The sequence below is a fragment of the Caloenas nicobarica genome, chromosome 1 (genome assembly GCF_036013445.1).
Source record: "Caloenas nicobarica isolate bCalNic1 chromosome 1, bCalNic1.hap1, whole genome shotgun sequence".
Classification (NCBI taxonomy): Eukaryota; Metazoa; Chordata; class Aves; order Columbiformes; family Columbidae; genus Caloenas; species Caloenas nicobarica.
The window spans coordinates 186,897,867-186,910,270 of NC_088245.1; the positions used below are offsets into that span (position 1 = coordinate 186,897,867).

Sequence of the window (12,404 nt, forward strand, 5' to 3'; positions counted from 1 at the left end):
TAAGCCATCCACACAAGTTTTAGATAGCTCCTATCTCAAAGCACCTAAAAGCTAACACCACCCAAGCTCTCCTTAAAAAGGGTCCAATCTTTAACCCTCCTGTAGCATTTAATGCTACTTTTTACTCTTCTACTTCAGCACTTGTTTCTTTGAGCGCATTGGTCTGTTTGTGGATAAATACAGTGGCTTTTGTTTCCAGTTCTCCCAGCTGTTCAAATGGAGACAAATGCATCTTCATCTTGAACAGTATCCAACAGCTTGCACATCTTCTCCCGAATGCGTTGAGAATATCGCAAAGGGGTAACAACTTTCAGGTCTTTAGCACTGGAATCATTTGCTTCATGATACATCCTCACACAAAGGAAAAAAAAAAAAAATCACTAAACATAGGCATACCATCATACAGTTACCTCTGTAGCACCATAGCACCTAGTAAAAACAGCAAGTCATGATTCCTTTTCAACACTTTCCCCTTCCCATAGCCAAAGGAAATGGGAAATAGGCCCTTTCCTATTCATACAGTTAAAACCAGACATACAATTCTTTCCTTGGTCAAAATATTTTAATCTGGAGAATCTCCTGAAAAGAGTTTCCAAAGGTAGATTCCCCAGTAGTTCCATCAGGGGGAATATGTTCTTCCTGCTATGAGGGATAGCAGAGAGCTGCCATGAGTCCAGCTTCATCAGATGCCAAAGCTGAGCACAACTTTCCTAAGTCCACTGTCTTAGAAAAATCTTGTGGCAAAAAGTTATTTAAATGTTATCTGTTTTGTCATGAGATTAGCACCCAGATTTTTGCCTCAGGATACAATTAAGATAACCTTCACAGGACAGTTACATCTTGTTCACTTCTGTGTTGTATGACATACAACCACATCTACATTTGAAAAAGGGAGGACTGGAGACACCTACTTTCTCTTTACCTAGCTCAGTGTAGAACATCTACTGCCATGTGGGCTCTGGGAAAGGAACCTAAACCTGGAATTTATGTCGCTGCCACAAAGAGGTTTGATTACTCTATAGCAAGGCATTCAAAAAGCAAAACAGCTTGAGTAAATAGAGGAATTTATTTTACAAGACTTCCTTGTGAAGGAAGAGGAAGCAATCCTAATAAACTAAGTTCTTGAGAACTTTTAACTAGCTGTTCACAATTGCAGTGCTTCCCTGTTTCAACAGGACACAAACATTACTGTTGCCCCAGAAACTGCAAACTTTCCATAGTTACTTGAACTAATCTTACCGTTCCAAGTATGGTGTGGTAGATGGATTGTATATCATTGAATAAGATGTGTCATTTTCCTTCTCAGGAGAATTAACTACTTGGGCTATATCTTTTTCCCCATCCTCATTCTGTTCTTGTGTTTCACGTTTTCCTTTCTTTTTTGTGCGTTCCTTGGTCTTGTGCTTTTTATTGCTTTTTGGCAAGATCTCTTCTCTTGGTTTAAAGTCTAAATGCATTTCTTCTTCTTTGATCACTTCACTGCTAGTTTCTGCCTTCTTGTCATCACCCTCTGCTTTTTTGTCAGAGTCAAGATCCTTGAAGGCCTCCTGAACCTGCTCTACAGATGAATTTGGTTCCTTGCTGACTTCCACTACCTCACTTAAATGAGCTTCTGTCACACTTCTCCCTAAAATCAAAATGTTGAAGAAAATACATATAAGATTAGTTGAAACTACAGAGAAGTTAATGTTTTAGAGATCTCTGAAATCTTAGAGCTTTACATGAGAATGAAAGTTCACTATGTGTTGAGTCTGAACCACAGCAATTGAAGTTACTAATAATTTTAGTCACCTTTGAGAACCTGCAACCCGAAAACTCAGACTAAGTACATCCTGAGAAGATATTCTCTTCCTTCCCAAGTGCAGCAGCTCTGAACAAGTATTTCGGCCAGTTTCTGGAGCCAAATACTTGTCAGGTTATGTTATATTGAACAGGAATGTATATGGCTGCTTTGCTTCCAAAAGCAGAATATTTACCACCTTTAATTGTCACTACACCATAACATGACCATCCATCTGCTAGTGAAGCAGTTTGCATCAGAGGCAACTGATTTTTAGCTCACAAATATATTTTTATTTACTCTTTGCTTATCAGGCTAAAATAGCTGGACAGTACAGCTTTGATAGAGTTTAAGTAGAAAGTTTGAATATGAAAGCATCTCCACTACTCATGTTAACATGCCCACAACTGAAAAGTGTTAGTTTAGTCAAGGTTGGTTTCAAAGATAATTGAGTACAAAATTATCACAGAGAAGTTCCCATGAGACAGAATTAAATATAGGCACAAATAGTTTAAACAGTTAGCTTGTGTTGCCTGAAAAGCCAGACATTTAACTAGGTCAGAGTGCTCAGACTTACCATCCCCAGACTTAAAAAGGCTTTCACCATTTTTTATAGTATCTATCAGCGCGTGTCGTAGTTCAACTTTAGGCTGGAAAAAAGTTGTATTGTTTTAGAAAAAAGAATTCCAACATTAACCATCATTTCATCTTATCTGGTATAACAGTTACAGGGAAAGTGGTACAGACCACATGATGTTCATGTTACAAACCCTTTATTTAATGCTCTTTGGAACACGTTAGAACACATGTGAATCCTGCATTTTGTGCACTAAGACTGTATTTGATGCCTTGAGATCTTGCACAGGAATTAAGTCCATCGATAAATGTAAAACTAAATTGGTTTGGGTTTCTAGGGATACTAGAAGTCTCAGTCCTTAATTTCTTCTAGGCAGAACATCATATGGTATTTTGATGATCCTAAACCTTTTTTCTTGAAAGTAGTAAGTAGTGTAGAAAGTACCTACAGTGGTTGCAGAGCAAAACAAATCCATTTTTTTTATGTTCAAGTAGGTCGCTTGTGGCTTTCCTTATACTATAAAAGAATATATTAAAAATCGGACGTAGCTGGATTTTATATACCATACTTTCATGCCTTTATATTTGTATAATCTCAAACTTCAAGACAAGCTGCTCACCACTGCTCCTGCCAAAATGGCCTCCTCATAGACAGCAATAAGTTTTTCAAGAGGGCCCATCTGTTCAAGATGCATGCAGCAGATCCAATATTTTGCAAGCTTTTTAGCCCCAGGAATGCTCTGTGTCAAGTCTTCCAACATGGCACGTACTTCATCGCCTTGACATCCCTAAAGTCAACACAAGAGCAGACATTTAAATGCAGGCATTTTGAGACGCTGTATTTTAGCTGGTTTTGAACTAGAAGGCAAGTATTTTTTCTTTCTTTGAAGAATAACCCTGAAAGTTGAAGATGGCAAGTATTTCCAAGACTGAACTATGAACTTCAACAAGATTGTCATTCACCTATTCTTCCAAATGAGATTCATACAGTAGTATGTAAGCAAGTAGAAGGGCTAGTCAAATGCAGACATCTTCAGAATTACTTAAAACGGACTTTTCCAGAAGTCCGTGCAAGTTTCTGCAAATGCAAACTTGCTTTAGATTACTCTGTAGCTACTCTTATTACATTATAGCTTTTCTACTTACTATGTTGTTACCTTTATTGCCTACTCTTAAGTAGTGCAATAAGTTAGCGAAGCTTCAGTGAAAATCAACTTCTTCAGGTGTTGGCAAAGAGCTATGATACTGCCTAACTTGGGAAGCAATTAGTCCCCTGCATCTGACTCCCAGGTCCAGCATGGCTGTAGGACTTGCATGTTGTAGGGTCTTGTACATTAGAACTTGGTAGGCAAGGGACCAAATACCTGTTCAATTAAATGCAGACACTCTGCTAGAGTCTTCTTGACCTTTTCACTATGTAATACATGCTCTAAAGAATTGCCAGAAGACAATTCTTGTTCTTCCCTTTTAGACTTGGGTCTCAGAAGCACACATGTTGGAGGTCTCCTCATCACTTTTCCTCTGGATGCCCTCCATTCAGCCAGGCGAGCTCTGCATTTAAGAAGATTATTAGGTGAAGTGACAGATGTTCTATCTTTTTTTATGTTGATTGACACTAAGCTAGGCTAAGTCATACACAGACATACTTTCCAGATAGGCCTCAAGTCCTCTCTCTTTATCCTAAAAGGAACACAGTTGCCATTTAGACCTGCATGGAAAATTCAGAACCATGCGTATCACTATCTGCTTTAGGTATCTATCAGGTCAGAACACTTACATCTCCCCCTTTCCAGAAGCAGCAAGAGCCTTAGGCTACAGACACTTTTTTTCCCAAGAGAGGGTAAAAAAATGCTTCTGAGTTATTCACCTGTGCCACCTCTCTTCCCTAATCTCACTTCAAACCAGAAAACTAGAAACTATCTCTAAAGTCACCAAGCATGGAGAACAGCCCAGAACAACCCAGAACACAGCTTTTAAAATTTGAAAGTGATGTATAAAACTGATGAAGACTGTATTTCAGTCTTCCTATACACTTCATTTCAACCCCATCCCCCTGGAGCACCAATTTTCAGTAAAAGTGACTTTCTACAGGGAGCTCTGCCAATACTAATTAAGTTTCAGATTATCAATCTTCTTCACCCCATTGTCTAAGCTGCAGTCACTGAGCTGAAAAATGTCATTGACAAGTGCTCTCCTTCAGCCCATCAACATATTTACCTTGCATCAGCCATCTTTTTTTGCTAAAGCAGCAGCATGCATGACAATTCACTTACAAGAGTATCTGTCATGCTTAAGGCTGTCACAACACTTAGCCTAAAAACCAGAGAGCTTGAGCAATATACACTTTTTATTTATAACCACACAGGTCAAGCTGTAAGCTTGAAGAGCTGCTATAATTAGCTTGAATCCTGATTTCTCAGTATTAAGTCTACTGTTTAAGTCTGTTGCCCTTGGGCATCAAGTTCAAACACTCCGTTCCCTTTTTTTTTCCCCAGCACATTTACACCAAGAAATAGATCAAAATATATATATTCTTGGAAAGAAGGTCTAAATACCAAGATCAAGCTACAACAGTGAATAATGCAGTTACCTTCTCTCTTCTGCTGTCTCTTTTGGCAGAGTATATTTACTCTTGCCATTAGTTCTAGAATCCTGTCTCAACTTTGTACCAGGAACAACAGAAACTGTTTTTGCTGGAGCTTCTGGTCTTGCATCTTCACAAAAATCTGCACATTTCTTCACTCCTAGAGCTCTGCGGTCAAAATTGTTAGAAGCAGCCTTCGGTGGCTGTGGTCCCTTTTCACTGATCATTTTTTGGACTGTTACTTTCTTTGACACTACAGCAGGTGTCAGTTGCCATTTCTTCAGACTATTAATAGCAGCTTTGTCAGATTGTTTGCTCTGCAATGGGAAGGCACCATGTGGTTTTACAGAATTATGGTACTTGGTGACTTTGACGGTCCTCACAACTATACTACAGCTGCTCATGGACAAAGAACTTGCTGCTGGTCTGGTGGCAGAAGGAAGCTTTTTATCTGACAAGGAACTCTCTTCCCCCTCATGTTTTGGTACTTTTCGGAAGGAGTTTATCTTCGATGGGATAATTTTGCCATGATATGTACCAAACACTTGTTTCTTTGGTAGGCTGACACTTGAATTTTGTTTTGTTTCTGCAATCAATTCCTTCTCTTTCATGCTTTTCATTTGCAAGAAGGACTTACTAAGTGACACATGCTGAGATTTTATTTCAGTGACTTCATTCTTAGATGCATGATCTTCAGGATTATACTTTGCACCTAATATGGAATTTGTCAGTGTGCTTGTGGAAGAGTTTGAAGTAACATTTTTTTCTGAGGTTCCACTTGATTGGTCCCATGACAGTTTATTAGCATTCTCTTTATTTTCCTGAAATCAGAGTGATATCCATGGAGATGTTAGACATACATTCACGTTACATGTTACTTGTTTCCAAAAGAGGCTTTCACTCATTCACAGAACTAGAGTGATTAACAGTAAGTGCCACTTTAAAAGTACCTATGAAAGTAGTGTATATATACTGAGTAGAATATTTGTCAACTATTGTTGCAGAATTCACAAAGACAACATGGATTATTTAAACTCTATCTTGGAAGTAAGGAGGCCTGAGGGCTACACTCTTCTTAAAGAAAGAAAACCATCTTTAAGCGACTGCTGGCTTTTAACTGCCAAAAATCACCTTGTAAGAAGAGTCAAAGTAGAAGCTTGCTTTAGGCTTTATATAGTCAAAAGCAGTATCTCAGCGTGCATACCCCATCACTTAATGGCGACATCATTCCTCCACTTAGTGTGGATACCCTACTAACACAAGGTAGTGAGTAAAGCCTTTAATTAGGGCATTAGGCTATGTCACCAGAAGAGGGAGAATTATTCTTACTAATAAGCTGTAGGAGGCTGTAGTTAATAGACACGTGAATTTTATATGACCTTATTACTCCCTGAAACTCTCAACCATATGTTCTCAGCATAACCCTAGCCCAGAGGCCATGAGAAGTGGGACCTAGTCTTTTCGTCCAAAGAGGATGCTTGACAGCAACTAATTCAGCACTGTCCAAGCAGCAGCTTATGGAAGACTCAAAGACCCAAGATCCAAAGGCAGGAAAAAAAACCCACAAACAAACAAATAGTGAATGACAGCTGGAAGTCTGCAGAAACTGATACTCTTCTCCTTTAAGGAAGATGCCACTGAATTGTAAGAAAACTACACTACATCTCATTTCCTGATCTGTCATTCATGGTTCGAAGTTAGATTTGAACAAGCCAATAACTAGAGCTTGAGTACAAGGGCTGAGATTTAAGGAAGCTATGTAATTTAATTCAACTTTAAAAATCATGTCAGACATTAACACAGACCAAAACATCTCCCTTCAGGAAATTTCTAAAAAAAAAAAAAAAACCCTTCGTTCTCGCTTTTGGAATTTCCCCTCAACACTCAGTTTTGAATCGTTCAGGTTTTTAATTTACTCCTTAAATAACCCCAGGTCTCTCAAATCTTTTGGAACCCAGACTGAAAACCATTTAACACAAACACAGGTTTTCTGTCTAGTTTTTTCTTCATCTTTCTCTGTGAACAGGTCTGGAGAATAATCTGTATTTTGCTATTTCTAAGCAGTGCAACCATGTGCATCTTAATTCTGGAAAAATGAGACAAAATGATATAGGGGAAAGTATTCCCTTGAACTCTGATTTGGTATTAGTATCTACTTCTGATTACACTAGATTTGCCAGCATCACCACACATTCAACTGTGAGTTTTGTTAGGTGTTTGGTGTTTTTCCAAGTAACAGAATACAATAGAAGAATTCTCTGTTCTAAAGACCTTGTGCAGATTTTAAATAATTTCCCTGAAGAGTGAAAATATATCAAAAAAGTTCTGAGAGTCTCAAGAAAAGTTGTTAAAATTGAATAATCATTTCAGCAATCACGGTATCCTCTTTAATACCTTCTCTGGTCAGGTACAAACTGAGTATCAATATGATGCATTATATACAGTAATGTGAAAAGCTCTCTAAAAAGCATATATTAAGCAGTCACTAAATAAAGTTCTGGCAAACTGCAACTCTGCACCTGCAAACTACTTAAATACAGTTTAATTGAGAGGAATGTTGTAGCCACAGAAACAGAGTGCCATCTGTATTTGCATATCAATCAAAAACTTACCATCCCTGGCTTTGGAGATGCTGAGAGCTGTGTTTTGCCTTGCAGTTTACTGCTAGTTGCTCTCCTAGTTCTGCTACTGCTTAAAAAAAAAAGACGACATCTTAAATCATCCTGCAACATAACAAAGCAATGTATTTTTAGAGTAAGTTCACGTGGTCCAGGTGGCAAGCTGCAGGCTGAATTCACACTGAAACATTTCTGTTCAGTTTATACTCTTCCTCCAGAAAAAAAATGAATGGCTAAGCAACCACTGATCAGAGTCTAGGCTGCAAAACATCCCTTCTTGCACACAAAAAGCTGGCTACCAGAAGGGAAGAAAAGGACAGACCTGATTTACTGCAGATGCCATTCTCATGTGTAAGGATGAGCACCAACGTGTCTGGCCTGATACATCTGTTAGAGAAGGTCAAGCTTCTAAACGCTGCAATTGAGGGGGAAGAGGAAGCAGCACAAGGAGCTGAAGCTCAGCTACTGCCATCAGAGGCTAGGCCATTTGAGGTGAGTCTGGACAAGGACACATAGTTCCTTCCACACTGACAGGTTCCAAAACCTACTGTCAGGTACCAGAGCTGGCATCACACTATCCAGCAAGTAACAAAACCTCCAAGACCAGTATTGTCTCCTAGCAACTATGAAAATGTATTGACAGCTCAGAAGAAAAACACCTCAGTTTAAAGTTACAAATCCAAATTCTTCCTCAAATGCTGCATGATTCATTATATGAAACACATAGCACTGTTGCATGTGACTGGAAATTAACATTCCAGTTAGCAACCAATATCTTTACATCAGACAGTCTTCTGGAAGCTACCTGAGTTGTAAATGAAGGTACACTAATGAAAAAGATAATTAGTGACTTTGAAATGCTGGAGAACACAGTCTGCCTCAAGCCATCACCTCCATGTCACCTGTGGTAGAGAACACATGTTAAGGGACCTAATCAGAAGTCATGGAATCATAGAATCATTTAGGTTGAAAAAGACCTTTAAGATCATTGAGTCAATTTGCAAACCTAAAACTGCCAAATCCACCACTAAACCATGTCCCTAAGGACCACATCTACATGTCTTTTAAACAGCTCCAGGGATGGCATTTCCCTGGGCAACCTGTATTTCAGTGCTTGTTAGCCCCTCCAGTGAAGAAAACTTTTCTGATATCCAATCTAAACCTCCCTTGGCACAACCTGAGGCCATTTCCTCTCATCCTATCACTTGGGAAAAGAGACCAACACCCAACTTGCTACAACCTTCTTTTCAGGTAGTCAACAGTGTGTAACAGTGAAAGCTTTACAAAAGGGAAATAGCTGCAAAATAAAAGCATTAGTCATACCCACATACATGATGGTGCCAAACAATCTGTTAACTGAAGACTATGAAGAGCCATAGTATTTAATAGCCAGAGAAGAAACTGAAAGCAAGGAAAAGTAAAGTAGATCAAATGCTAAATTAAGAGTATTGGTACAATGAAATAGTTGGCACCATTTTCTAACACAAGATAGCTTTCTACAACATGAAAACATTTGCCTTTCCCTGCTACACAGAGCAAATCTTAGATTATATTGATCCTTGTCATTTATGCATATTTTATATTCAAAGGTCATTGTTCAGTTAGATTTTTACTACCAAGTAGTTCTGTGCTGTAGAACATGGCACCACACCACCCCGAGTGCACAAAACGGTAGGCAATACTTCATTTAGATGGGAACAAATTTCAGACTGAAATGTACCAGTTGCAAAAACATTAAGATAAGTGACAAAGCTACACCATGAACTAATATTAGAGCTGGAACCCTCTATACTCCTTCACAGCACCGTGTTCTCTAAAGAAGCTTCTGTTGCTTATTGGAAGCTCTTATAGTAAACGTCCAGACTTTAGGCAACAGGAAGAAAATTTAAATACAAGTAAATAAAAAGAAGCACTACTAATTGGTGATAGGTGCCCACACTATGTTTACAGAACACGACACCTACCTGCTGGCCATCACACAGGTTTGGTTTTATTACAGTATATTTTGCTTTCAGCATGAAATAGTGACTCAGAAATTATAAAAATACAATGAAGCTAGATCAAGTGGATTGTGAACATGTGCAGCATAGCCCAAGTAGAAAGAGGGAAAAAGTTATTTGCAGAAGGAAGGTTATAGAGGCAAACAGCTAAGTGGCGTCTGAAATGAGAGCTCTGCCATGAAGGCATTCTGTCCTGTCTCAGTCTCTAGAAATGCTAATACACTTCATGAATTGCATCTATTACGCATTTGCTTAACAAAAACTTTTAGCATTTTCTGACTTTAAAAGGACTTTAGTAAATCCATGTGGTCTCCAATCTCAGTTGCGTGGTCTCGCCTTTTGGTTCAGGTTCTCTGTAAGAACGACTATTTACCTCTTTCCCAGCGACCAGGGACCTTTCTAAAGTAACATAAGCCATAGCAGAATACTACCTGATCGATCCTTGGTTTTCTTCAATGAGCACACCAGAACAGGTCTTTTTCCTTGATCGATACTCTTCAACTTTTTGTCTTTGTTCTAGTGGGTTAAAAACAAACACTTTATTACATTTTCAGCTAAAACAGGAATGCCAGAGAAACTTTGTCTCTTAGAAAAATAAAGAAGTGCAATTAGAAAAGCATCAAGACTGTAAAACAAACACTGTGGATGAAGAAAATCTTTAATATTCACATCTTATGATGTCCTACAGATTCTCTCATTTCTTGAGAAAAGCTATTTTCAAGTGGCAGCTGAATGCAATTTCACAGCTATACAAGGTGGCTGGTTGGCTGCATTAGGCTAAATGAAACATGATTTTGTGACCTGAAGAAATCAGGCTCTTTCTTTTACCTTCTAGTTTTCTGCCCAGTATTTCACATGCTTACTGTTACTTACAGCAAGCACACTTTTCACTTGTGACAGTAGTGAGATAAGTATAGCACACACAGGAAACACCATGCACATGAGCCCAACTGACCATTTGTAATATCATTTGCTTCTTTTCTGTTGTCATCTACACAAATGTTGAACCAATGGGAATGTCAATAACAGCACAAAAATGCTCCTGAAGTGGTCTTAAGCCAGCTGTCGCTGTCTTAATACAGAAAGCCATCGCAGCACAGGTTACTATTTCCCATGTTTTCACTGGTTGCCTGCACGCCAGACTTCAGTGCTTCATAGGACCACATTGTTGATCTTTTTCAGAGACCTTTCCTTATTCCCACAGGGAGCTTGTCACCTTGGCTTGCTGGAAGCAGCTGAGATAAGATGGTCCTGCTACCCAAAGCAAGCTCAAGCATCCACACAGCCACCCTAGGCAGTTAAGACTCCAAGTCTTACAACTGTTTGACATGCAGCAGGATGTAAGAGCAAGAAGTTGAAGTATTATCTGTGACTCAGAATAACAATTCCTTTATGGCATTCAGGATCTCATGGTATTGCACCATCCCCCATAACAGACAGGCTCATTCAACTGTGGAAGTCTTTAATCAACTCACATATAAACCCCAACTTCTGGCCCTCCTAGGCCAGCACAAGTCCCCATCTGAATCTGTTTGAACATGTTATCTTTCATATTTTGTCTTGCCAACTGTTCTTGATTCACACTTCAGAAGTCTTTGCAAAGTCCATCAACATGTTCCCTCAATGCTGAGGTATATTACTTAAGGTCAGACAGTAAGAATTACTAAAACATTATTGCCTTTGAGAGCCTGAATATTAATCTTGAAAAGAAGCACTTGATTGTGCACTCTCCATGGTAATAAGTTGTCATCCCACATAATGGGATAATTATCTTAAGAACCTCCTTCTAGTATAGGAGAGCTGAGAAAGGGAAGTTCTTTCTTATACACTGACACATCAAAGCCTGAAACACACAGCCAGCAGAGTGGATTGACACGTAGGCTTGCGGCAAAGCTGCATTTCACTTTGGATACAGCGCATTTTTAGCACAGATGTCCCAGCTCACACTGAATGAAGCCTGAGAGTCACAGAATGGTTTGGGTTGGAAGAGACCTCTGGTGATCATCTATTCCAACCCACCTGCTAAAGCAGGTTCACCAGAGCAGATCGCACAGGAATGTGTCCAGATGGGTTTTGAAAGTCTCCAGAGAAGGAGACCCCACAACCTCTTTGGGCAGCCTGCTCCAGTGCTCTGGCACCCTCAAAGAGAGTCACTGTACATCACCTGCTTCTGAAGAGGTGCACACCAGAGGTGCACCTGCCAAGAGATGCTGCACAGCAGCAAGCTCAGCGCACATCCTAGAGCCTCCCAGGCACCCGCTGCTTCCAAGACTCAGGTGTCCTCAACTCCAAACCGGTTAGAAAATAATAAACAGAAAAATGTCAGTCTAGATCAGAGCATTCGCTTGTTTCAATAGGATGCTGTTAAATTAAGGCGTGCCTTTCACCACGCGGAAAGGCTTTCATTCCAGTAGCCCGGCCTGGCGGGGAGAGCACCGGCCCCGGCCCCGTGAGGGGAAGGCGAACTCTCATCGACCCGCTCGCACCGCTCAGAAGCTCTAAGGCCACGGCCGCGGCTGCCAAGCCCTGCCCGGCCTCCGGCCCTGCCTGAGCCACCCGCCCTCACCTCCCTCTCCCCAGGAGAAGCGACCAGCTCGCCTCTGCCGACGGCTCCCCCCTTACCCGCCGCGGCCTTAACCGCCACTGCGCGGGGCGGTAACGACAGCCAGCCCCGGCAGCGAGCGCCTCGGCTCCGCGCGGACGGCAATGAAGGGCCATTCGGCCCCTGGGGCTTTGTCTCCCAGTGCCCGCCCCGCAGCCTCACCTCGTTTCGCGGGCTCGGACCTGCGGCTGGCCGGGAGCCGGAGCGGGGCTCTCGCCGCCATGGCCGCCCGCGATAAAAAGGC

General features: G+C 40.6%; 1 protein-coding gene across 1 annotated transcript; it reads right to left on the bottom strand.

Annotated features, from left to right (window-relative positions):
• On the bottom strand, positions 1-12,397 carry CKAP2 (cytoskeleton associated protein 2). Its single transcript, XM_065653845.1, is given in 10 exon segments — positions 1-218; positions 220-351; positions 1,240-1,627; positions 2,358-2,430; positions 2,977-3,144; positions 3,721-3,907; positions 4,947-5,761; positions 7,553-7,628; positions 9,990-10,074; positions 12,323-12,397. Coding segments are annotated over 10 exon segments (2,082 nt in total). The 5' UTR covers positions 12,384-12,397; the 3' UTR covers positions 1-121.
• Positions 12,398-12,404: the final 7 nt, after the last annotated feature.